We start from the raw sequence: 26,962 nt of genomic DNA on the forward strand, positions 1-26,962 counted from the left end.
AATTGTGGCCTGGATTGGCTATTTTCCATGCTCAGAATGTGTTTGTCATGTTCTTGATCCCCTATGGAGATCAAGTGGAGCTATGAAAAAAGCCACCTCATTAGGAGACTCTAGAAGGAAACTGGGATCTCCTGGCATTTCTTCCCCAGGGTATGGGCCCCTCCTCTTCTACAGCCTGCCAAGGCCAGGGCCTGGGAATAGCTCCCCTCAGGCAGTGTGCTCTGTGCCAGTGTCCAAGGATTTTAAGGAATTTAATTAAGTAACTAATAGACTAGGAGATGTTTAAGGTGTGATTTTGTTGACATTAAACACAGTTATTTAAATATCAGTTAATTAGTGCTTTTTAATATTGCTTCTTGAACTCAAGTTTGGTTACTGTAGTTGACGTAGATACTTGACAAACCCAAGTTCAGTGTGGAGGCGTGGGGCACAGTTGAGCACGGACTTGGAGGAGGAGAGGAAGAGAGAACACATAATTTACAGCTGCTGAAATAATTCAGCTGTTTCCCTTGCTGATTGCTCTCCTCCTCTGTGCTGCTGATGCAGTGAATTGTTAATGGGATGGGCTTTTGCTTTTCCAGTCAGGGTTGGGATGAGGCCATTTTGATTGTTGGGAATAAACTCTGAGATTGGGAGGAACACTTTTAAGCTTGAATCTAATGCCACATTCCCCCTTAATCTCAGCGCAGAATCTAACCTTTGGGGTGTGCTTTGATATAATGAGGGCTGCATCCTGTTGGGTGAAAGCAGGCACTGAACTTTGGAATGTTGTTCACTGGGTAATGAGGGAAAATGGGGAGATGAGAATTTAGGACTGGGGTTCAGCTTACAGGGCTGCAGACGAACTGAGTTGCCCACAGAGAAAACAGCTCTATGGAGTGGTTGGTGAATGCCTGCAAGGGCTCCCTGCCTGAAAAATCTGCTCTGCACACCTGCCTAGGTGGATGTCAGTATTCTGGATTAAGGTGTTCATCTGCTCACCTGTTCATCTCTCCACCTACTCTTTTCATTTATTTAGTTATTTATCAGCCATACTTTTATCACCTGCTTGCCGTGGCCTAGACCTTGGACTAGCTAAGGATGGAACAGTGAATGAAGAAGGAGTCTTTGCCCTCAGGGAGTTCATATTTACAGTACAGTTTGGTGGGTCTTAGGATGGCCGCACAGAGAATTATGGGAGGACCAGCAAACTATGGCAAATCAAACCCAGCAGGATATAAAAATGATCATCTGACTTAAGTTGGTTTTATCCCAGGTATGCAAGGGTGATTTCACATTAGGAGATCTTCACACAAAATTTGCTATAATAATAGGCTAAAGGGAAAAAACTGTGTGATCATCTTAGTAGATGTAAAAAACACACATGGTAAAATATAACACCCATTCATGATAAAAATAGCTGTTTAGAAATAGAAGGGGGCTTCTTTACCTTGACCAAAAATACTTACCAGAAAAAAGTACAGAAAACACCATTTTTGCTTTTTAAATTTTAGAAGAGAGAATAGTGTAATGAATGTACCCATGTACCCATTGTCCAGTTTCAGCAGTTACCAACTTGTGAGCAGTCTTAAATTCTTTTTCAGTGTGGTAAAATATATATACCATGAAATTTGCCATTTTAACCATTTTTTAAGTGTATAATTCAGCAGCATTAATTACATTCACAGTATTGTACAACCATTTCCACTATCTACTTCTAACTCTTTTTTTATCATCCCAGACAGAAGCTCTGAACCCAGTAAGCAATAACTTCCCATTTCCTATCTCCTCCCCTAGCCCCGTGACCTCTGAGCTACTTTCATGTCTTAATTTGCCTATTGTAGATACTTTATATTAGTGGAATTACACAATATTTGTCCTTTTGTGTTTGGCTTATTTCACTTAGCATAATATTTTTAACGTTCGTCCATATTGTAGCATGCTTCACAACTTCAGAATTCCATTGTATGACTGAAGAATCCATTTATGTATATGCCACATTAAAAAAAATCTATTAAAAAATCTATCCATCTCTTGGTGAATACTTGGGTTGTTTCCACCTTTTGGCAACAGTGACATGCAAATACCTTTTTGAGTCCCTGTTTTCAGCTCTTTAGGTATATACCTGGGAGTGGAATTGCTGGGTCATAGAATTCTCTGTAGCTTTTTGAAAAACTGCCAAAGTTTTCCACAGTAGCTGCACCATTTTTACATGCCCTCTGGCAATGTACCACTTTTCCACATCTTTGCCAGTAGTTGTTTTCCTTTTTTTAAAAATCATTGTCATCGTAATAGGTGTCAGATGGTATTTCATTGTGGCTTTGATTTGCCTTTCAGTAACCACGACTGATAATAAGCACCATTTCATGTGCTTATTGGCCATTGTGTATCTTCTCTGGAGAAATACCTTCTTTGTATATTTCTTTGCCAGTTTTTAAATTGGGTTGTCTTTCTGTTTTTGAGTTGTAGGAGTTGTTTATGTATTGTGGAAATTAAACCCTTATCAGATATGTGACTTGCAAATATTTGCTCCCATTCTGTGGGTTTTCTTTTCATTCTTTTGCTAGTGTTGAGGCACAGACATTTTTAAAATTTGATGGAATCCAGTTTATATGTTTTTTTCCAATATGGATACCTTTTATTTTTCTTGTCTAATTGTTTTGGCTAGAACTTTCAGTATTAATGTTGAATATAAATGACACAAGCAAGCATCCTTACATTGTTCCTAATCTTGGGAAAAACTTGCAACTTTTCATCATTGATGTTAGCTGTGGGTTCTTCATACATGACCCTCTTCATATATGACCTATATTATGTTAAAGCTCTCTTCCTGGTTTATTGAGTGTTTTTAGTATGGAAGAATGTTGGATTTTGTTAAATGCTTTCTGGGTATCAATTGAGATGATCATGGTTTTGGGTTTTTTTTCCCCTCCCTTTATTTTATCAGCATGTAGTAAATGGATTAATTTTTACTTGTTGAACCACCCTTTTATTCCCGGGATAAATACTACTCAATCATGTTATACAGTCCTTTTTAATATGCTGCTCAATTTGGCTTCCTAGTATTCTTTTGAGGATCTTTGCATATATATTCATATGGGATATTGGTCTGTAGTTTTCTTGTAGTGTCCTTGTCTTGCTTTGGCGTCACGATAATTCTGGACTCAGAATGAGTTCAGAAGTGTTCCCTTTCCTTGTATTTTTTTTTTAATATTTGGAAGGATTGGTATACTGCTACCTTTCTTAACAGTCACTTTGCTGGCTAGTAGGCCCTAGGCTCTGTGGCATGATGGTACTTATTTGAAACTCTGGCCTTGAAGCTGGGCCAGGTCATCTTTTACATATTCTTTTGTCTTTAACACCTCCATCTTGGCCACCTGTCTAGTGAGCCATTCATACTGATGATGCACACTGGCAGGTACCCTGGCAAACAGGGTCAAGTTGATAAGTTGGACTTTAAGATTCCAGCTTTGCCCTTGTACTCTTTCTTTGGGCTGATGAACGGATGGTCTGTACTTGGGCTTGCCAAACAAGAGCAAGGCCTCTGAGCAATCCCAAGGACCAGATCAAGTCAACAGACAAGGGAGTGGGTTCTATGTTGAAAATAATATTTATTTATTTTTTAAAGATTTATTGATTTGAGAGAGAGTGTGTACACGCATGCATGCATGCACACACACAAGTGGGGGGAGGGGCAGAGGGAGAGAATCTTCAAGCAGACTGCCCGCTGAGCATGGAGCTGGATGCCAAGCTCCATCTCACAACCCATGAGATCATGACCTGAGCTGAAACCGAGAGTCAGACGCTTAACCAACTGAGCCACCCAGGCACCCCGAAAATAATACTTATTTTAAATGTTTTCTCACGTAGCTAATGTTTCAGGAAGAAACACTCCATTGAGCATAGCTTCCCATATTCTGATTTCGTATCTGATCATAGAGGTGGTCACACATACTCTTTTTCAAAGTAGTAATTCATATGTGTGTGCTATTATATTCTGATTCTGCTCAAAAATACATACCTGTTTTTGTGTATCATTTTGTGTCTCATCACTGTCCAGATGTTCACCTATTTAAAAAACGTTTTCACCTGTTTAACGACAACACTGTTTTCCATTGTGCTGTTCCAGATGACCTCCCCCTTTTAAAGATTTTATTTATTTGAGAGAGAGAGCGAGAGCATGCACTAGCATAGGGAGGGGCAGAGGGAGAGGGGCAGTGACTCCTCGCTGAGCAGGGAGCTGGACGCGGGGCTCTATCCCAGGACCCTGAGATCATGACTTGAGCCAAAATCCGACACCTAACCAATGGAGCCACTGAGGCACCCCAGATGACCCCTTTTAAATTAAAAAAAAAAAGATTTTATTTATTTGAGAGGGAGAGAGAGAGAGAGATAGTGAGCAAGCGAGAGCACAAGAGCAGGGGAGGGAGAAGCAGACTCCTCGCTGAGCAGGGTGTCCAATGTGGGGCTGGATCCCAGGATGCTGGGATCACGACCTGAGCCAAAGGCAGCCACTAACCAACTGAGCCACCCGGGCACCCCCCAGATGACCCGTTTTTAGATTGTTGATTTTATTCAATCAACAGATATTTTTGAGTGCCAGGCACAATGATGGGCAGTGAGGATACAGCAGTGGACAATTGTCCCTACCCTTACAGAGCTCCCAGTCTGGTGGGTTTTAGTTGTTACAGGCCTATGAAATGGGATCTCATTGGCCTTGTAACAGCCTTAAGATGACGAGGTTGTGTAGTTCCTAGCCCCAGCTCCTATCATTGCCTTCTAAAAAGCAAGGGAGGCTTTAGCAGGACAGTGGCATTTCTGCTGGTGAAGCCCAGGATGGGGAGCCCTGGGACCATGGCAGAGTCGGCTCTGAAATGGGGCTGTCGCAGCAGGGAAGACTGATGTTTCCTAGGCAATACTCTGCTTAATATTTTTAGTGCGTGGTCACGGCAGAACTAAATGTAGTTTCTGATCCCAAATTGGTAATAAATGTAGACATATTTAGAGTCAGAAACAATGCATTTAAAATCCTCTGCTCCTTAATGGTCCTGCCAAGTGCTGAGTTTAGGTTTCTTTGTTTCTTGGCTATCTACCCAGCCTCCCACCATCTCTTGGAGAAGGCGCCTGGATTTTCTTTGGGTGTTAGGTGGGATTGTGAAAGCCATGAGTTATGGGTCCCTGAGCTGTGTTGAGAGGCATCTGATTTTTGTGTTTCTGCCCACGTATGTAAATGTGTACATTTTAAAATTCATCCCTCTTTCAAGTTTTTAGGGATCTGGGATTATAAATAGTCTTGGACTCTAAGGCCTGTTAAAAATAAAATATGATGCTTCAGTTGCTGATTTACCTGGAAGACATAGTCAATGCCAACATGATAGTAGCGAGTTCCATGCTTGGTGACCTGTCCTCATGCTGCACTAATTGTTTCTGTAAGTTAATGCTGTTTTCTTGGGGCTCCTGAATTAGTTTAAGGAAGAACCTAATTGTTACTCCTCTCATCATTTCAAAGTTGTAGTTTGTGTCTCAAGTTACCTAGAACAGTATCCATTTTCTTGGACCAGATTTCTTAAGAGGGCTTTCTTTTTGATGATTGTACCATCTGAAACTCATTTGTGGAAGGCCTTGTTACCCACTAATCGTGGATGGGACATCAACCATCTGAGGACAGTGATGGTATCTTTTTTTTTTTTTTTTTAAAGATTTTATTTATTTATTTGAGAGAGAGAGAATGAGAGACAGAGAGCACGAGAGGGAAGAGGGTCAGAGGGAGAAGCAGACCCCCGCTGAGCAGGGAGCCCGATGTGGGACTCGATCCCGGGACTCCAGGATCATGACCTGAGCTGAAGGCAGTCGCTTAACCAACTGAGCCACCCAGGCGCCCTCGTGATGGTATCTTTTGTATGTTCTGTTCTATAGTATGGTGCTCCATGTGCTCCGGAGACTGAGGCTAATGGTAAAATATCTTTGTGAGGTACCTATTTCTAAAGTGTGAATGCTGAATGCTTATACTCCAAAGTGCCAGAGTGGCTAGCACAGAATAAGGGTTGGTGTACTTATTGATTTGCAGATGGTCCATTTAGAGCTATGGACTGGAAGTCCTACCTTCCTTCCTATCATCATCTCACTATGAGGACCTGACCTTCTCTGGAAGCTTGGAGGCAGCAGGGCAAAGGAAAGATGAACTCAGATTCTGCCCCAGGTTTTATGTGGATGAGTGTGTGAAAGTCCTTGGTATTCTTTCGGAGCAGGCTATTGAGAAAACCCATTGTGCCTACTGTCAGGAGATCCATTTATTATTTTAGAGGGGAGGGAAGAAGGAGGATGTGGCGCCTTACTTTCTGGACGCCAGCTGACCCTATCTAGGGTGGTCCAAGCAGTCTAGGTCTGCTGAATTCGCCCCAGCTATTCCTGCCCTCCCTATTGTCCCCTTAGAGGTATTGGAGTTTGGAGACAGGTCTGAGTCACCAGGAAGTGACCATTCTTTTTTTTTTTTTTTTAAGATTTTATTTATTTATTTGACAGAAAGCACAAACAAGGGGAGCGGCAGGCAGAGGGAGAGGGAGAAGTAGGCTCCCTGCTCAATGTGGGGCTCAATCCCAGGACCTTGGGATCGTGACCTGAGCTGAAGGCAGACGCTTAACCAACTGAGCGACTCAGGCCGCCCCTGAAGTGGCCATTCTCAGTCATTTCTTTAGTGGGCATTGATGGAGAGCCAGCCAGCAATGCTGAGGTTTCTGTGGAAATGCCTGTGTAGCCACCTAGAGTATAGTCCAGATGTGTAGGCAGGCCTGTGGCTCAGGGAAACTGAGTTCCAAGGAGAGAGTTGGCTGTCAGAACACAAGACAATTCTGTAAGAGAATGAAGCTCTCACTCCTTTCGTTTATCCTGTCCTTGGCTCAGAATTTTCTCTCAGAATGGTTGTTAATGAGAGCTACAAGCTTCTTGAGCCCTCATTTTGTGTCAGGCACTGTGCTATATGCTTTGTAACGTCTCACTTAATACTGACAACCATTCTACAAAGTAAAGTAGTTACTATCAAGTCCTTTGGTAGACGAAGGAGTTGAAACCTGGAGAGGTTAAACAGCTAGCCCAAAGTCCTGCAACTAATCTAGGAGACCGGGGTCGAAATCCAGAGCCCACATTCTTTTCATTACACCGGAGTGGAGATGGAGTAGAGTAGAGCTTCTAGTACCCCCTTGCTTTTATCAGACACAGGCCCATCACTCTTAGGACCTCAGGCAGGGTCAGGGAGCAAGTATAAGGAATAGGTCTCCTTGCCCATGCTTTGCTGAGTTTGTAATCTAGGGCCTAGAGGAAAGTACAGTGAGCTGGTCGGGGATATTTCTCTAACTCACCTGGTCACTTACTGGTGTGCTTAGGCAAACGACATTCACATTTTTGGGCTCCATTTTCTTCTGCTATGAAGAGGTAATCCTGTCCTCAGTGTTCCCTAGATGATCACATGATCACAGACTAGTTGGAAATGAGCTTGGATATCATCTTGGCCAATATAGTTGCCCCTCCCCTCTGCTGAGTTCTTGCCAGACAGTTGGGTATATATGAGGGGAGTGCTTGGGGTTGGAGAGCAACTATATTTGTCCTTCCTGTTCAGTTGGGAACCCTACATAATGGGAGGTTAATAAGTCAAGTCACACAGAGTGCCAGGGATCTGGCTGCAGTTTGAGTCCAGGGTGTTCTTCCTCTTGAATGTCTGTGCCTCATTTGTGGGCTGGGCTGTGCTAAGGGCATTCACCAATCAAAACATACGTGTGTGTGTGTGTGTGTGTGTGTGTGTGAGAGAGAGAGAGAGAGAGAAGAGAGAGAGAGAGAGAAAAGCTTGGACATGGTAGCAGTGTGTCTTTCCACAAGAGGCCCCAGTAGGCTCTTTTTTTTTTTTTAAAGATTTTATTTATTTATTTGACAGAGAGAGAGCACAAGCAGGGGAGTGGCAGGCAGAGGCAGAGGGAGAAGCAGGCTCCCTGCAGAGCAGGGGGAGCCTGATGTGGGACTCGATCCCAGGACCCTGGGATCATGACCTGAGCTGAAGGCAGTCGCTTAACCAGCTGAGCCACCCAGGTGCCCCCCCAGTAGGCTCATTTAATGTGTGCCTGACACAAAATGTGTGCCTTTGTATTCACACTGTTGTAGAATAAGTAAACTGAGTCCAGTTTCTGTGGCTGATTCATAGACCACTGGAAAGGCAGCATGGCCTGTGGAAAGAGGATGGGTTCCGGGCCAACTGGCTTTGATTCTTGACTACCACTCTCTGGCTGCATGAACTCGGGCAAGTTATTTAACCTTTCTGAATTTCAGTCCCTTCATGGGCTGAATGAGGAGCATATTAGAACGCTGTCAGAGAGTTGTTGAGAAGAGTGAATGAGCTCAGAACTTTGCTTGGAACATAGCAAGCGCTTTATAAATGTTGACTATAATTACTATGAGACAGAATTTATTTTCCTGTGGATGGCCCAGATAGTGCATTTGATTCCTAGGGGATTTGGTGTCATTGGGGTATTTCTCTCTATCTCATATTACAAAGTGCAAGGACTAAAGCTTCTGAGCAGTCTGAGGCATGGCTGAGAGCTCAGAGAAGGTGGAGTTGTGTCTAATGGGAGTTTGTTCTTGAAGGTTTACTTCCCTGCCCGGTCCTTTTGCGGGTGTGACTGTGCCTGTCACTATCCTGAGGACATGTGTGTTGGAGGGGGTAGTTCTACACCACCGTAGGAACCTTTGTATGGCATTGGAGGATCCATCTGTAAGACCTGACCATTGGAGTCAATTTTTTCTCTGTTATCATTAAGACTTGAGTGATAATATTGAAAAAATTGGATTTAGAGAAGTGGCCCCAAATCTCCAAACTTCAGTGGACCCACTCAAGCTTTCAGAGGATTCTACTTATGTGCCTCTATTTCTTCTCACGTGTGCCCTCTTTTGCAGGGCCCTCTGGCTGCCTCATCACCAAATCCAGTGGCTTTTTTCATCCTCATTCGGATTGATCTCTTGACGTCGTTGCCTATAACTTGATTTTCTCAGGACTCTCTCCTCTCTTGACCTATTTGATTCTGCACTATTGTTGTCGTTCCTTGTTTGATAGCCTTGCTTGCTTTGCTTTCTTTTCCTAAACTCCAGCCATGACTTGAAGATTATTCATGCTCGTTGTTCCTTTCTCTCTGGGTTTCTCCCTAAGACAGGGACTCTATTCTTGTTGCTTTGCTTATTATCTCTGTGGTAATGGCATCAAAGTTCTGACCCTGCTCTAGCCTTCTCTACCTCTTTGTCTTTGACAGGTGTGAAGTTGCCAGAGCCTTCCTGGATCTACTGACAAGCTCCAGGCCTAAAGGCATTGAACCCTGGTTATTCTTTTTTTTTTTCTTTTTTTTAAGATTTTATTTATTTATTTGTCAGAGAGAGCACAAGCAGGGGGAACGGCAGGCAGAGGGAGAAGCAGGATTCCAGCACCCTGGAATCATGACCTGAGCCTAACTGACTGAGCCACCCAGGCATCCCCTGGTTATTCTTTATGTAGTGAGTGAGTGCCTGCTATGTCTTTTAGATCTTTAGCAGTGCAAATGAAGATTGAATCTTAAATTCCCTTCTGGCATTCAGATTTATTGAAGCCTGTGGTTGAATAGCATAGGGCTGAAGAGGTCTAGGCTGGGCTCCTGTTTGCTTTGTCCCTTTTGCTTTTGCTCTCTTTTTTGCTTGTCACTTCATTTCTTTTAGCTGGAGCTACTGTCTTTTGTCTGTGAGATTGCAGTTTTTTGCTAATATGCTTAGCTACCTTCTTGAAGATCTTTCTTCCCTACTAGAATAGGGATGGAATTGGTCATGCCCCTAACCTTTTGGAGTATAGAGTATTGAGAAGGGGTCAGGAATGCTTCCTTCCTCTTTCATCCCATCCCATGTTGCTTCAGTCCCTGCTGGGCTTCTGGAGTCCTTCTTGGCTCCATGTGCTCTTTGGCGGGGCCAGCACCTGTCCTTACATTGCCACTGGAAAGGGCTCTCTTTTGAAGGCTGTACGAGTGGATTTTGGCTTTGCAGCTTTTTGTTGAGGCAGAAGCTTAGGTCTCTTGTGAACCTTCTTCCTTCAACAGCCTCCTCTAATCACTTTCCTTCTTGGGTACCGTGGGTCTGTTGAGAACAGTCTCCATTTACTTGGCCCTAGGCATGGCTTCAATACTGGGGACAGCTATTGTCCCCATTACACAAATGGTCAGTGGTTAAGGATGTTCCCTGTCCAGCCTCCCAGCCAGTTACCCAGGCTGGGCTGGGATTGGAAGCCACTTTTCTTTTGCTGTCCAAAGGCTCTTTGGATTTAATTGCTGTTTACCTCCTGACTTTCTGTTTAGTTTATGTCTTAGGGGGAAAGAGCCTGTTTGCCTGACTGTTGCAAACTTATTTCTCTTGTCCTTTAAATTTTTCTTTAAAAATCCATTTCTTTTCCTACGCCTTTGCACATTGTTTTCTCTTGTCAGGGCTGTCCTTTTAGTGTCCTTTTTGCATTGTTTCTTCAGCTTCATATTTGCTCAGATTAGGCAGCGAGTTTCTGTTTGTGTAGAGGTGAGTGACTGTGTGTGTGTGTGTGTGTGTGTGTGTGTGTATGAGTTTGTGCAACCCATAAATAGTAATGAATGTGTGTCTGTAGGAAGAGCTCATCCTCTAACCTTCAGTCTGGAAAGCAGAAGTTTGTTTCACAGCTGTTCTTACAGCCGGCAGTTCTACACTATGGTGGCCTGGCTCTCTGGACACTTGTATTCTGGGAAGCTCACTGAGTGCGCTGGGTCTGCCTAGGGGCTCAACAGAAAACTGGCTTTCGTCTCTCCATTTTCAGCTGAGCGGGGGTAGTTGTCCCATCTGTTTCCTTCACCTCCTGGGAGTAGATACCCAACAAAAGGCTTTTGTCCTAAAGTTTGAGGTATAGGGTCAGCTAAAGGATGTGTTGATCCTGCAGAAGGCAGAGCTCTGGAGAGTGGTTCCAGGGTGCCTGGCCTGGCCCTGATGGCCTGTGGGTCCAAGAGCTAGTCATCATCCCTACTCTAATGATAAGTAGGTGCCAGATGCTTTATTAAGCACTTTCCGTATATTTATTTAATCCTCCCTAACACTCTTTGAAGTGGGAGCTCTTATTATGCCCATTTTACAGATGGAGAAACTGAGGCCTAGTACAGTTGTGTTCAAGATCACATAGCTAGGAATTGACAGAGCTAAGAACTGGCCTTAGGTCATTCTGACGCTAAATTCATATACTGTACTTTCTATCCAGTGTTTTTATCTCTTTGCTCAAGTTCCCTTCTTTTAAGATGGAAGTGGGAATTCTTGTCCTTTCACTTCTAGATTTGGGGAAACAAATACATGGACATACACTGTAGGTTATGAATGTGAGCATTTTCTGAGATGGAGTTCAGAGTGCTCCCAGGTAGCTTGCTGAGGTGCTCCTGTCTGCCCAGGACACTTGTGACCTTTTCCTGTTCTCCTTGTGCTCTGGCCCTGAGATGAGAGCAACCATTGTCCATGGGGCCAGCCAGCCATGTAAGAAGCTTTCAGAGATCCAGCAGTCCCACTTCGCCTTCCTCTGTTGGCTCTTTGCCATCCTCATCACATTCTTTTGTTTTCCTGTCTTTAGAGAAGATAAAAGTTATGGGATGATGGTTTTTTTAAATTTTTATTTATTTTTTTATCCAGGGCCTAGTCCTTTACCCCAGTTCTGTCTGAATGGAATAGAGGACATGAGGCATCAAGAAAGGCAAGGGCTGGTGAGTCCAAAGGCCTCGTCCCACCCATGCCCGAAGCATCTACTCCTGTAAGCTGTACAATACAGTAAGCTGAAAATACAGATTGCTGAGAGCATCCAACCTCCATTTAAGTAGAGGTGCAGCCTACTGATGGCCAGTTTTGATAGGAGAAAAAAATGGGCATTTCAAGTCCTAATTATCTTTTTGTCCCAAAGCCCAAGGATACCTAAGGAAAGAGTTACTGGTAGAACATTGAAATATATTTCCTTTCCCAGACCGAGTGGTGGTGGTTTAAGTCAGAAGACTGTGAATGTAAAGATGTTGCTCTGTGCTCCAGTGAGAGCCAAGGATGAAGGGAAGATTTGTTCTATAGTGTGTGTAGGGGCAGGGGATGAAGCAAATCCAGGGTTAGTGGGTGGCAAGTAGGGTTTGGGAAGGTTTGGGAAGGGCACTGACCTCAGGCCGAGTGTGCCAACTGTGCCTCAAAGGGATGCCATGACTTTGGCTTTACTTACGTCAGTGTAACAAGGTTTTCTCTTGCTGCTGCTGTTGCTGCCCAAGTCCCTGGTTGTGTTGTGAGCCGTCCTGGTAAAACATAGCTGTGTGCCACTTCCCCTTCCCCTCTTCCTACCCTGACCCTGCTCACCTCACTTTGAGCATAAAGCCCAGAGAAAATTGTGCCTGCATGTTCTCCACCTGCTGCTACTTGAATAAGGCCCAAGCCCAGGTTGACATGGCTGCAGGCCAGGCCTTAGCAGGACGCAGGACACCATTCCCCATGCTGTTAGGGTACCCCTGCAAAGCTTGGGAAACTGTCTCATTCCTTTCTCCCAGCCTCACTTCTCCTAGCTCTGTCCCCTGGCACCTCCTCCCCGCAACATGTTCTCTCTCTTTGTGTTTCATGGGGAAATATATGGAGGCAATAAATAGGTCAGGTGTGCAGTCCATGTGGAACTATTGGGGGGAGATGAAGGATCTATTTACGAATCGATCACTCATCCTTAGTATTGGCATAAAATGCTTCTGAGGGCGTGAGTGTGTGTGCGGGAGACGGAGGCGGCTGGGATCCCTGTGGGAGCTGCCATTTCTCTCGCGCCCCCCACTCCGCTTCCCACTCCGGGAGGTGGGGAAGCTGCTGTGTGTGGATCAGCTGCTCCCAACCTCTTTTGCCTCAGTCTCTTCTGTATTTCCTCCTCCTGCTCATTTGTCTTCTTTGCCCTTGACTAATTCATTCTCATTTATCTCTTCCTCCTCATCTTTTTCCCCAGCATCAATTCCAGTGCTTTTCCCTGGCTGTGAGAAGGGAGTGTTTAACTGTGTGTGTGTGTGTGTGTGTGTGTGTGTGTGTGTGTGTCCATCCGTGTAGACATGAACACTCTTCATGCAGGGAAGGGAAACCTGTTGCTTTGGGGATAGGCTTTGTTTTCTCTTACGGTATGTTTCCCAATAATGCACTCCACTCCCATTTTTGACTCTCCTTTTTCCCACAGGCAAGGCTGCGGATTAAGAAAGGTATGGGGAATTATAGGAATCTCCAGGGAACATTGTATGTTCTTGGGACCCATCTCCCCGGGCCTTTCCAACCTGTTCACTCTTTTTTTTTTAAAATATTTTATTTATTTATTTGATAGAGAGCACAAGTAGGCAGAGTGGTAGACAGAGGGAGAGGGAGAAGCAGGCTCCCTGCTGAGCAGGGAGCCCGATGTGGGGCTCAATCCCAGGACCCTGGGATCATGACCTGAGCCGAAGGCAGATGCTTAACGACTGAGCCACCCAGGCGCCCCAACCTGTTCACTCCTGATGTGGAAGCTTCTGCTCCTTGTTCATCCTCACCCAGCCACCCTCAACACAGCCAGGCACGGTCAGGCACCTGTCTAGAACTAATGCTGTGTGGTGAACTCACTCCCTGCCTTTCAGTGTGTTGGTGCCCCAGGGAGCCAGGCTGCTGGGGAAAGCTCATGTGGCACTCAGCCGTTCCATTTTGTCGACGAAAAAAGAGAGGAGAAGCTGGCAGAAAGCAAAGGCTTTTGCTTCTGGGTGAGTGTAGCAGCTATTTTTAGTGTCAAAGCCTTTGCTTTTCCATTTGGCTATGCTTTTTTAGCACAGTGCCGGTCCAGCAGGGCTGTTTTCCTTTATGGCTCCAGATGTCCTTAGGGAAAGTTTCCGTCTGCCTCTGAGAAGGTGTGGGCTGGGCAAGGGGGTAATAACTTCTGAGAATGGGTTCAGACAGGGCTTTAGGTCCACTGCAGTCCTGTTACAGGACCAATTTCCTGTGGTGGAATGCGGAGTATGACAGGAAGAGCAAAGAGAAAAGGTAAATACCATACTCTTCAGAGATGTTCCCCTATAACGAACATAGTTAAGCCTCTATTGAGTAAACTGCCTAGTAGGGTATATTAGGGCCGAGTGACCAACACACAAGCCTTTTATAAGGGTCTGGACTAATGCTGACATGTCCTGACTTTTCCTAAGGCTTCTTAAAAATGTTTAGCTTGTTTCATTTTGTTTTTATTTTTGCCCTTCTTTCTAGATCATTTGCCAATTTTTTTTAAAGTACACGTGTTTCTCGCTCTCTTTTTTTTAACGTTTTTATTTAAATTCCAGTTAGTGAACATAGAGTGTAATATTAGTTTCAGGTATATAGTATATATAGTGATTCAGCAATTTGGATTAAGTTCTCTTGACTGCCACTCTAGTGTACTGACCAAAATTGTTTCACTAAGAAACCCATTAAGCAGTAACTCCCCTGGTAACCTGTAATCTACTTTCTGTCTCTCTGAATTTGCCTGCTGAAGAGAATTCATTTAAGTAGATTCATAGCAATATCTTTTCTTTTGTGTCTAGCTTATTTCACTTGGCATATAACGTTTTCAAGGTTGATTCATGTTGAAGCATGTATTAGAATTTCATTCTTTTTATGACTAAATAATATTCCATTGTATGTATATACAACATTTAAAAAACTCCATTTGTTGATGGATATTGGGGTTGTTCCCACCTTTTGGCTATTGTGAATAATGCTGCTATGAACATTCATATGGAACTATCTGTTTGAGTCACTGTTTTCAGATCTGTTGTGTGGAATAAATACCTAGGGGTGGAATTACTGGATCATAAGGTAATTCTGTGTTTTGCTTTTTGAGGGACTGATAAACTTTGTCCCACAGTGTTTTACATTCCCACCAGCAATGTATAAGGGTTCCATTTTGTCTGCATCCTTGTTAATATAGGTTATTTTCCTTTTTTAAAAAAATTACAGCCATCATAGTGGATGTGAAGTAGTAAATCAATGTGGCTTTGATTTGCATTTCCTTAATGATTAATGATGTTGAGAATATTTTCATGTTCCTATTGGCATTTGTTTATCTTCTTTAGAGAAATGTCTGTTCAAGTCCTTTGCCTGTTTTTAATTTGGGTTGCTTGTTTTTTTGTTGTTGAGTTGTAGGAGTTGTTGATATATTCTGGTTATTAAACCCTATCAGATAGGTGATTTGCAAGTATTTTCTCCCATTTTGTTCGTTGTCTTTTCACTCTCTTGATAATGTCTTTTGAGGCACAAAAGTTCTAAAATATCTATGGAGCTCAATTTACCTATTTTTTTAAATTACCTGTGGTTTTGGTGTCCTTTTTAGGAAATTACTGCCAAATCTAAGGTTATGAAGATTTTCTATATGTTTTTTTTTTTTTCTAAAAGTTTAGCTCTTAAATTTAGGTCTTTGATTTATTTTTTTTTTCTTTAAAGATTTTATTTATTTATTTGACAGAGAGACAGAGAGAGAGGGAACACAAGCAGGGGGAGTGGGAGAGGGAGAAGCAGGCTTCCTGCCGAGCAGGGAGCCCGATGCGGAGCCCGATGCGGAGCTCGATCCCAGGACCCTGGGACCATGACCTGAGCCGAAGGCAGATGCTTAACGACTGGGCCACCCAGGCGCCCCAGTCTTTGATCTATTCTGAATTAAGTTTTGTATGTGGTGTAAGGGAAGAGTCCATCTCATCTTTTGCATGTGGCTGTTTACTTGTCTCAGAGCAGTTTGTTGAAGAGACTGTTTTTTCCCCATGGAGTGGTATTGGTACCCTTGTTGAAAATAAGTTGATCATACATGATTATTTCTGGGTCCTCAGTTCTATTCCATTGGTCCTTATGTCTGTCCTTAAGGCTGTACCACACTGTTGTGATAACTGTAGCTTTGTAGTAAGTTTTGAAATCAGGAAATACAAGTTTTCTAACTTTGTTCTTTTTTTCCAAGATCTTTTTAGCTGTTATGAGTCCCTTGAAATTCCATATGTACTTTAGGATGGGTTTCTCCACTTCTGTAACAGCACTGGTATTTTGATAGAGATTGCATTGAATCTGCGTATTGCCTTGGGTAGTATTGTCATCTTAACAATATTAAGTCACTAATCCATGAACATGGGATATCCTTTTATCCTTTTTTAATTTTCACAGGTACTAGGGCCTGTGCTTCAGGCCCTCCCCTGGCCTCCCAAAATTGTTTGGCCATTTGAAAAGCGATGTGTAAGGCTTTGTGGCTTGGGAATATTGAACTTTGCTGGTTGTTGGGATACTGATGGCAGCTTTCTTCAGGTATAACAGTGAGCATGGTTTAGAAGTGAATGATTATGAAGGCTTATGAGGGTTTGGGCTCAGGTGTGTTCACACACAAATAAATTGGTTAGTTTCTTTCTCTCACTGTCATAGCCAATACCACCCTGTACAACCTGGCAAGTTGATAATGAGGAAGTAAGGAACCACAACTGTTGTATCTCATGTAAGAGTCCTCCTTGGCTCTATGCTACCAACCAAGGCGTATCTGCCCATGAGTGGCTGAACTCCTTATGGGAGATGGAGGCTTCCTTTAGATCTTTTTTTTTTTTTTAAAGATTTTATTTATTTGACAGAGAGAGACACAGTGAGAGAGGGAACACAAGCAGGGGGAGTGGGAGAGGGAGAAATAGGCTTTCCGCGGAGCAGAGAGCCCAATGCGGGGGTCGATCCCAGGACCCTGGGACATGACCTGAGCCAAAGGCAGATGCTTAATGACTGAGCCACCCAGGCGCCTCGGCTTCCTTTAGCTCTTATCCTGTGGTAGAAGACCTTTGGTACCTCTATGCGGAAAATGTCTTATCTATTGAACAAGTGACATCTTAGGAATCACAGTGCTGGGGTATCAGGCACCAGCTTCCTGTTGACCTTCTGTTTTCTTTTTTATTTTCCTCAGGTCTATATCTATGGCTCTCCAGGACCTGCCCCCTTCTAGGATGGCTCTTCTGGGAATGCTGCTTGGGCTGCTGATGGCTTCCTGCTTCACCTTCTGCCTCAGTCATCAGAACCCGGTAAATATTTAGCGCAAATAGAAGAATCCCTGTAAGGTCCAAGAAAACCTCCATGCCATCAAGGCTTCTGTGGGAGTAGGGTGAGCTTTTATTTTTCTTACAGGAATGTGGGCAGCACTGGATCAGGGTATATGGGTACTTCTCCACCCCCCCACCGCCCGCCACCAACCCCACACCTTACTCCTCTGGCCTCTGTTTAAAGCTCATAGTATAGTTTCCCTTTGGAGAAAATATGATGATGATGATGATGATGATACAATAATATCAATAATGATGAATTTACCATGTACCAAGTGGTTTATTAAGTGCTTTATGTGTATTCTCATTTAATCCCCTCAACAACCCTACAATGTAGACAACTACAGTTAATTATCCTCATTTTGAGAAGGATCTCGAGGCTCAGAGACATTAAGTAACTTGGCCAGGATCATTCAGCTAGTTTGTGGCAGAATTGGGAAGGTCAGGATTCTCCCCAAGAGCTGCTTGCCTGTGTCGTGAGCACCAAGTAAGACTCTGCTTCTTCCTCTACTCCTGTCTTCCTTGTGCTTTCTCCGTCTGTCTCTGTCTCTCTGTTCTCTTTCCTTCTGTCCTTTTCTTCCTGTTCATTCCAGGCCTCTCTTCATTAACCTAGACCTAACTGCTCAGGGTTTCTGTCACTGCCACAGGCAGGAGTAGAATGACTGAGAAGGCTCTGAGCTTGGCCTGGCTGCAGCACGCCAAGGCTCCTGGCCCTGTTTCCCTGGCTGGCCCTAGCTACAGCCTGCCCTTGACCAGCTCCCAATGCCCCCTTGACAGTCAAGAGAAGCCTTGACTGTCAGCTTTCTGACAGTTTCACTCTCCCCTGGCCACCTTCCCCAACCCCAGGGGCTCCTACTAAATGCTGGGTAAGTGCTGCAGGCTTTGGAGCAGGAGGGCCTTGAAGTGCAAATGACAATTGTGATGAATTTAATAACAATGCAGCTCAGCTGAGGTTCACCTCTGGCTCATGGCAAGCTTCCACCTTCTCTCTAAAGTCATTTGTTTTCTCTCTGCCTTTCTCCCCACTTTGTGGAGCAGAAGAGAAAGTGCAGTTAGGAGTCACGAATTCTTTTGAGCTTTTAGTGTTCTCTAAGATCTTACTGGTGCTGGGGTTTTTTTGTGGTTGTTTTTTGTGGGTTTTTTTTGTTTTTTGGGCCTTTTCCTCAAGGATAATGAGGATGAGATCCCATTGGCCCCTGAGGGTGGGACTGGTCACAGCATGAGTTAGGGTCTGTCCTTGGCATAGCCTTGGCCAGAAAAGCACACAAGTGTCTCAAGGGATCAGGGCTACATCCCGTCCCCCTGACCCAACCTGCAGCTCACGGGGATCTGGTGCTCCCCATCATGAGCTTTAGCAGATGCACAATTAACAAAAACGTGCTGATGAATTTGCTTAAGGACTGTGTGTTAGTAAGTCCCTTTTGGATAATAGTCCAACCAAATAGATGAGTTTTCAGAGCCATAATTATTCTGGCCCACTTATATTAGCTCTATTGAGTCTAGTCTCAGAAAAATGTTAATACTGACTTTCATCAACAGAAGCTACTTTTATCCTTATGTCTGTTCCTAAGCTGTATCCATTTGTCATAATCTTTCATCATGTGCTAAGCACAAGTAGGAGTTGAAGCATCTTTTCTCTCATACCATAAAAATTGCTGCCCTGTTGGCATTTAAAATCCAAATTATGCAGCCAGCCACCTTCAAAACAGTGAAAATGGGTGGTGGGGGAGATGGGGGTGGTTATGATCCTTTCTTCAGAGCCTGGAGTCCAGGCAAGAGATCCTGGTGACCTGGAATTGTCCTCCCAAGGGCTTTTGTGCAGGTTAATGGCCACCCAGGAAAGGTTGTGTGTATCAGGGTATGATGTGGAGCCAGCCACCTTTCCTGGATTCTGTTGTCCTACATCTCTGGGGTGCCACAGCTTAGGAGCAGTGTGGATGCTGAAGGGGTGTGGTTGTGTGGTATCCTGGACTTCAGGAAGATAGTGAGCGATGTGGAAGGTAGTGGGACCGGTGGAAGGAGCTCAGACCCTTGGTAAGTTCCCTTTTGCCACCTACATTGGCAATTTGGCCATTTCTGAGTTTTGTTTCCTCATCCAGAAAATAGGGTTGATCCTTTCTGTTAAGATTTCAGTGTAGATGAAATGTAATTACATATATAGAGCACCTAGCGTTGGGACTGGCAGAGTATGGTCAATAAATGTCAGCGGTTATTTTTAGTAAGGGGGTGGCTGCTTTTATGGTTTAATGTAGGGCTCTCTCAGGTAGGGGTCCTGCCCCAGAATGTTGCCCTGGCAGTTTGTTTCTGTCACAGCATCAGTCAACTTACCATTGGAGATTATTCATTCTCCTGGATCTTGAAGGCTTTGGTCTTTAAGAATCTCTTATTCAGATACAAGTGCAAGGAAGTGAGACATGGTAAGCTGTTGTCAGCTAACACCTTAGCTGGAATATCTTGCTAGTCAGTTGACAAGAAATTGGTATTTGGAGTGATGGTGGCAGGGAAAAGAGAGTGCTGAGGTTTCAGCATGGAATGGAGCCCCGAGAAGCCAGCTGAGAGGGCACGAGATGTGGGGTTTACTTGAGAGTTGACCAAGGTATGGCTGGCTTCTGCCACCTCTTGGTCTTTATCTCCTGTTAAGGACACAGGACACACTGCCTGAGCTCAGAGAGGCTAGTCTTGCTTGTCCTTTCTCTGGGACTGTGGTTTTTTTACTTGGTCCATGAAAGTCTTCCCTTTCCCCTGGGAGTGGGGGATGTGCTAGAAGACATGCTAGGGTGATCTCCCTGTCCCCCCTACCCCTTCATTCCCTCAGCATGCAGGGCATAGCCATTAGGACACATGACTAAGAACAGAAACACAGAAGGGAGTCCAAATTCCTGCATGGGCTTTGGAGCCAGGCAGGCCTGACTTAAATCTCTGCTCTGCTTTTCTTAGCAGTGTGATTTTTTGCACAGGCCCTGTACCTCTCCTCATCTGTAAAATGGGAATGAAAGTGTGTGCTTCACAGATGAAACTTGGCTGAGTTGTGAGGCGTGGAAGGCACTTTATAGCCTGGAGCTACGGTTGGGAGCTGCTGTTACCATTACAGCCTCATCCCCGTGACCTGCTTTTTCTCAGAACCTTTTCTGGAATGTCCCTTTTGAATCGACCTCCGCCCTCAGTGCTTGTCAGATGTGATTTGGGCAATAGTCCAAAGTCACTCAGAGTTAGATTTGGTGAATAGGGTGAGCTGATCAGAGGAGCACCAATTTTCTATTACCCGCACTAAAGACTGATTTGTACTGTAAAATAATGGCAGATCATGTGCGTGCACGCACGTGTGTGTGTGTGCGTGTGTGTGTGTGTGTGTGTGTAGCTTAAAATCTGCTTCAGAGGTGACACCAAGCGGAAGCTCAAAAAGCATTTGGAGCAGTGGCGGGATTATTAGCTCCTCTAGGGCTTGAGGCATGTGGCTCAGGGGTTCATCAGTCTCCTTTTTGAATTTACTCTATTGACCTTAAAAGAAATCTAGGAAAAGAGGCTTTCTCAGCTTCTAGTCAAGAGAATGAACACGGGCTCAGCTTAGAGTTTGAAGGGCTTTCTGCCATGTTTTCATCCTCACCATTCCTGTTGCCTCTTTCTGCTTCTCTTGATGATGAGAATTTGGTGGCTTGTTTACAGCCACACCTGCCAGGACTTACCTGGCTAATAGACTAAAACAAGAGCTGCAGTTTAAGGCTTAGAGATGTTTAGTTTGGCCCTCATAGTGTTCTAAAATAAGGAAAGTTGACGTAAAAATCTGTTTCTCTGTTTTCTTTTTCTCATGGCAGTGGTGAACCAGCTGAGTAGCAGCTGTGTTCCTTAGTCAAGGCAGGAGGGCTCCAGTTTTCACAGCACAAGCACTCCCCATTGTTGGACACCCGGCCGTCCTTGGCCCCTTGAGGCCTTTGACCCACACACTTTGGAGGTAAATTTTATTAACATTCCCCTAGTCCCATGGTCCAGTGTATGGTGCTCATGGCAGAGGCTGACCAGCATGGATGGGCCCTGGATTACATAGGTTTTGGTTATTTTGTGGACAAGGTAGTCTTTGTTCTGGAATGTGGGACTACTCCCTGGGTTCTAGCGGGCATGCTGTTTTGGGCTTGCCTCAGTGCAAGGCATCCAGAACACATACCTGGCTGTGGAGAGGCTTGTTCCTTCATTCCTTTGTTCTTGGATGACGGTAAACTAAGTCCTGTGCTGGGCATGGGAGCACGCTGATGAAAGAGACTGACACAGAGCCTGCTCTTAGGAAATAACAGCTTTTGGCCAATGTCTCCTGCCATTCTGTCCCACAAGCATGGCTGCTGTTCTGCTCCTAGTTTTCTTTTGAGCTCAGATCTGTGCAAACTCCATGTTGAAGGGGTACAAGAGGTTTGATGGGCCCCAGGCGGCTCAGGTGACCACAACCCATACCTGACCTGCCTGAGTCCTGTCATAGTGTAGAGTCACTATTGGATGTCCTAGCACAGACTCATCCAACCTGGAACCTATGGTTGTCTTTACAAGTAATAAGAGTAATGGCTACCACATACCCAGGGCTAGTGTTTTGCAAGGTGGTGCCTCATCTCATGTATGAGCTAGATGTCGCTGTTACTTCCACTTCACAAATGTGAAAGCGGGCTTAGAAAATTAAGTAACTTCCCAGGAGTCACAAGAAACTAGGATTTGCACTTCTGGTTATGTGATATGGAGCTTGAGTTCTTAACCACCATGCTGTAGTCTTTGCTTCTCATTACTTGTGACATGATTTGAGGGCTTCTTCTCGTCCAAGATCTCTTCCTTACCGGTCCTTAACAAGATCTGAAATCCTGCCATCTGAATTTCATGCCTGTATTTCTTGTTAAAATGTAAACATCCTTGGAGGGGCTTTACATTGTCATGATCATTAACTAAACACCTTGCCCTTTCCTCTGACAGTTACTTAAAGGTCAGACCCTTAGGTACTGGGTAGCTGGGGATGCCTTTCTGGAGCTGGGGTGCTGCTTGGAAGAGATGCATTGCTACCTCCCATGCAGGGTTAGGATTGTTGGGAAACCAAAATGAGATGTGTGTAAAGGTCCTAGCTCAGGTTTGGGTTCATAGGAATTCACGAAATATGCTCTCTGTTATTAGGGGATGACTCCGGAGGGGTGAAGGATGAAATAACCTCCCATTGTGCTATTTGGGGGTTCCTCCTTGCTATCCCAGAGCTCTGGAACCCTCTGGTTACAGTTTCTTGAGGCCCTACTGCTTTTATGCAAGAAAGGTTTAAAAATGGGACAGGAAGAATGGGAGGCCGGGAAGGAGCAAAATGAATAATACTTTGTATTTATCTTGCATCTCTGTCTCCTGAGCTCAAAGTGCTCCATAGACACCATCTCATTAATCCTCCATGCTCTCCAGGGGGTGGAAGGAAACAGGTTTTAGGAATTGGTTTTCAGCTTTGGCTTCTTCCCCCCTCAGCCCAGCTGGACTCCCAGCTTCCCACTTGCAGCCCTTTCACCGTGGATTGTAATGTCCCAGAAGGTCATTCATGCCTTATAGACACCCTGGAGAATTGCCAGGCCCTTGTTGTGCCCTGCTGGGCTGCATAGGAATCAGTCAGGCCTCAGCTGGCAGCTTTTGTATGTCTGGGGTGGCCATTTGAAGACCTATTCTCCCATTCATATATGTATTTTTTCTTTTAAATACATCTTTTTTATTTGTAAGAGCAAGTAGGTGAGAGTTTCAGACATCACACAGTTTAGTAACATGGCAAGTAAAAAAAAGCAAAAGGCTCTTACTGTCTCCTTCTGCCAACCCCTCTCCCCAGGTTGTTCCCTTAACCCCCTTGAGATAGCAATGAACTGGGGCGCCTGGGTGGCTCAGTTGGTTGAGAGTCTGCCTTCGGCTCAGGTCATGATCCCAGGGTCCTGGGATCAAGCCCCATGTCGGGTTCCCTGCTCAGCCGGGAGCCTGTTTCTCCCTCTCCTCCCTGCTCATGCTCTGTCTCTCTCTCTGTCAAATAAATAAATTAAATTAAAAAAGAGATAGTAACGAACACTGTGGAGTTTTTCCTTACTCATATACAAAAGTTTTTCCTTACTCCTATACACATAACACATGCTGTGTGTTCATTTAACCGTATCACCTCACTTATACTGGTTCTGAGGCTAACCTTGTGAAGGGTCCAAACAAGGCTGGGGAGGGGAGGAGGACAGAGGATAAGGCTATACCACCCAGGCCATGTTCTTTGTTTGCCTGGTGCCTAGCTATGGTGGGTCATGCCCTGTGTTTTCCTCTCTCTGAAGGAGTTTGCGCTCACCAGCCCAGAGAAGAGCAGGACCAAAGAAGTGGAGAGAAAGGAAACCACAGCAGAAGAGGAGCTGGACTCCGAGGTCCTGGAGGTGTTTCACCCGACCCATGAGTGGCAGGCCCTTCGGCCAGGTACCCAGCCCAGCCCTCTCCCCGTGAAACATACTCTGAATTCTAAGTGCGTACGTCCTTCGTCCCCACAGGGCTGCTTTGAAAGAGCAGTCACTCTGTGGCCCACTGGAGGGGAACAGTGCGGTCCTTCCGAGTGATGACTGCTGCTGCAGGGCTTAGGGACCTTCATTTTCCAGCAGAACAGAGATTGCGGCATGTGAGTGCCCTGAAAGGGAGGCAGGTGGTGGGTGGCCGAGCTTTCTGAGCAAGTGATTGAAAACTTTCTTTCCTTGCGCTTCTGAAACACAGAAGAGGCAGTGACATGTGCCTCACTCTGCAAATGCTATTTTAGGCTCTGCTGCTCGGCTCAGTGCTGCTGAAATGTTGTTCACGGGAGAGTACTGAGCACCGGTTCGGGGCAGGAGTGTTCTGTTGCTAAAGGAACCTGTGCCAAGAAACAGGGGCTGGTCCTGGCCTGGTTTCTACATGGGGCATCCTCAGAAAGAGCAACTTTCGAGCCCTTTCATGAACCGGGGCCCATGGCTTAGAAAGTAACCCGCATTTGTGGAGAGTTTACCATATTCAGGTACGGTGTTAGGTGCTTCATGTGCATAATCTTGTTCAGTCTTCACAACTGTAGGAACTGTGATTGTCTTCATTTTCCTATGAAAACATTGAGGCTTGTTGACTTGTGTCATTCAGCTGATGTATCCTAGGTCACTGACCACAGAGCCTAGACCCACCTTCCTCCCCTTTGTCCTTCTAGTCCCAGCCTTGTTGACTATAGCCCCACTATGGGGACACTTGGGTCTGTTCTCAAGAGTGGGCTGTTTGCAGTCTGCCCTGTGGCAGCTGCCACCGTGGTTTCATCAGCTCCGAGCCAGTATTCATCACTGTGTCCTCACTGCCCCCGTTGCTGCTGAGCTGGCAAGGGGCAGCCTTCACCATGCCAGCCAACTTTCTGGTAGCACTAGCACTCCTGCTGGGCTTACATACAGGTCGTTGGTGCCACTGGAGAGTGATGAAGCACCAAGCAAGTGAAGTAGGAGCCCAAGGCATGGGGCAGAGGGAGGTTTTAAGAACAGAGGTATGGGGGTGCCTGGGTGGCTCAGTCGTTAAGCATCTGCCTTCGGCTCAGGTCACGATCCCAGGGTCCTGGGATCGAGCCCTGCATCGGGCTCTCTGCTCCGCGGGAAGCCTGCTTCTCCCTCTCCCACTCCCCCTATTTGTGTTCCCTCTCTCTCTGTGTCTCTCTCTGTCAAATAAATAAAATCTTTAAAAAAAAAAGAACAGTGGTATGGGGTTCAGCAGATCTGACCTTTGGCTGTCCTCCCGCAGCTTCTCTGAGAACTGAGCTCCCTGAGCCTTGAGGACCGAAACAAGAGGCCTCACCAGAATGGGGCATGGAATATGTGGGCTGTTTCCACTGGTTTGATGGGGTTAAAAGTGCTTATACCACTTGTAACCAGGCAGGTGCTTAGAGCAGATGAGGTCAATATCCTGTGACCCCTAATCCTAGCATCTCTGTTCCTGTGGCACCCTTCAAGGCCCTGGCCCGCATTGTAGAACAAGCCTGGAAGTTCTGACCTGGCAGTTGGGCTGCTGTGTTAATTTTAAACAAAAGAGCCCCTCTCTCTAACCTTGGGGAGGGAGAGCCCGAGCATTTGTGAGAAGGGCAAGCTGAAGGCTCTGAGTGCCTTCTGGAGAATTAGAGTGGAACACTGATTTTCACATTTAACTTGATAACCCATTGACATCACCCTCTGCCTTCTAGTTTCTCAAGAGCCTCTTGTAAAATCTGCACCAAATTACCTTGAAACTGCCCCAAAAGTGGTGTGTTGTGGTTGAGCACAGACACTCAGGCCCCACAGCTCAGGGGGCAAAGCAGTTCTGGTTCTAGTCATGCCTGCCCCATCCCAAGAGTGTTTTTGCCTATACTCACCCTCAAAGTGGGATGGGTGGGGGGAGGTTAGGTGAGAAGCTTATTCTGGCCTGAGTGTGTGATGTGGGGTGATTCAGAGTGTGCTGCTGTGGAGTCAGACCAGTGGCGGCAGAGAAGACTTTGTTGGGCCCGGTACAGGACTGAGGTCTTCTGTTTGTTATATTAAGAAGATTTTGTAGGTGCATCTGTTGGCAGCAAATTGACCTCTCGGTGGTCTGTGTGGATAGCCGGCACTTGCCTTCAATCAGAGTATAATATTTAATCCCCCACATTCTGAGTGCTGCCTGGGAGCTTCCAACACAGCTACTTGAAGGAGTGTTAAAAGGAACGTAACCAGTTGTAGGAACTTGTTTGATGGGTACATGATTGGGGAGGTAATATAATTTAGCAGTTAAGAGGACAGACTTCTAATTTATTTATATTTATTTATTTTATTTATATTCAATTAATTAACATATAGTGTATTAGTAGTTTCAGATGTAGAGTTCAGTGCTCCTTACATCATGTGCCCTCCTTAACGCCCATCACCCAATTACCCCATCTCCCCACCCCCTTCCCCTCCAGCAACTCTCAGTTTATTTCCTATGATTAAGAGTCTCTCATGGTTTGTCTCCCTCTGATTTCATCTTGTTTTCTTTTTCCCTCCCTTCCTCTGTTTTCCTCTGTTTTGTTTCTCAGATTCCACATATGAGTGAATCATATGATAATTGTCTTTCTCTGATTGACTTATTTCGCTTAGCATAATACCAAGAGGACAGACTTTAGACTCAGCCAGTCCTGGGTTCAAATCCTAGCTTTGCTATCTAGGGGATCTTGGGCGAGTCACTGAATCCTTCTCCTCTTCAGTTTCCCCATTGGTAATATGGGGGAAATGTCCTGTCCTCTCTGTGTGAGGGTTTTTGACATCAAGATACTAGTCAGTATGCTCAGTTCTGATTTTAAATGGTAAATTCTCCATTTGTGCTACTCCTTAAATTTGATTGTGGAATTGGATGCCAGTAAGTGTGCGTGAGTGTGTAGGCTTCTATCCTCTCTGGTCTTCAATGGTGAAGGGGGCTTACGGTGAATGGGAGAGACTTCTGTGGTCCTCAAGTGCCCTCCCTCTTTCCCTCTGCAGAGATTTTTGATGAGGGAGCAGAAAGGGTTAGCACAGCTTTTTCTGCCTGGAAGTCAGGGACCTCGCACAAGAAAGATGATGGAGTATCTTTGGGGACTTTTAAGAAAATGGCTAGTTTTTGTTGACAGCTATTATCCCCAGTTTGGTAACTTTTGTCCCCTTATGTCTCTGAAGGGAGGACCTCAGCTCTCTTGTCCTCAGGCCTCCAAGGAGGGCATCCTGGGCTACATGGTCTGGGCTCATAGGAAGGTAGCTTTCCAGGCTGCCTGCTGTGACCTGGAACACCAGGGGACCTATGCATGACTTTATGGGCCTTCCCACCAGGCCAGGTGGGTATTGGGCCCCAGCCTTTCAGCCCTGGAGCAGCTGCAGGTCACTCTGCTGAAGTCTGACCGCCTCTGTTATTACTGTCAGCATCCTCACTGTGAG

The 26,962-nt window shown here is 45.2% G+C and overlaps 1 protein-coding gene across 7 annotated transcripts in view; it reads left to right on the forward strand.

Annotated features, from left to right (window-relative positions):
* The window catches only part of SIL1 (SIL1 nucleotide exchange factor), a 209,739-nt gene that overhangs the window by 34,644 nt on the left and 148,133 nt on the right, over positions 1-26,962 (forward strand). For 4 of the 7 annotated variants that reach the window (XM_081825720.1, XM_081825721.1, XM_081825718.1 and 1 more), the window contains 2 exons: positions 16,931-17,045; positions 23,360-23,495. In XM_081825720.1, coding sequence (XP_081681846.1) covers positions 16,941-17,045; positions 23,360-23,495 — 241 coding nt within the window. In that variant the 5' untranslated portion in view covers positions 16,931-16,940. Of the gene's footprint in view, positions 1-13,628; positions 13,749-13,892; positions 14,026-16,930; positions 17,046-23,359; positions 23,496-26,962 lie in introns of those variants that run through there. The other 3 variants (XM_081825724.1, XM_081825719.1, XM_081825717.1) reach the window with 3 other exon arrangements.

This window comes from Leptonychotes weddellii, chromosome 7, assembly GCF_054177405.1.
Source record: "Leptonychotes weddellii isolate Sample4059 chromosome 7, ASM5417740v2, whole genome shotgun sequence".
NCBI classification, from domain to species: Eukaryota; Metazoa; Chordata; class Mammalia; order Carnivora; family Phocidae; genus Leptonychotes; species Leptonychotes weddellii.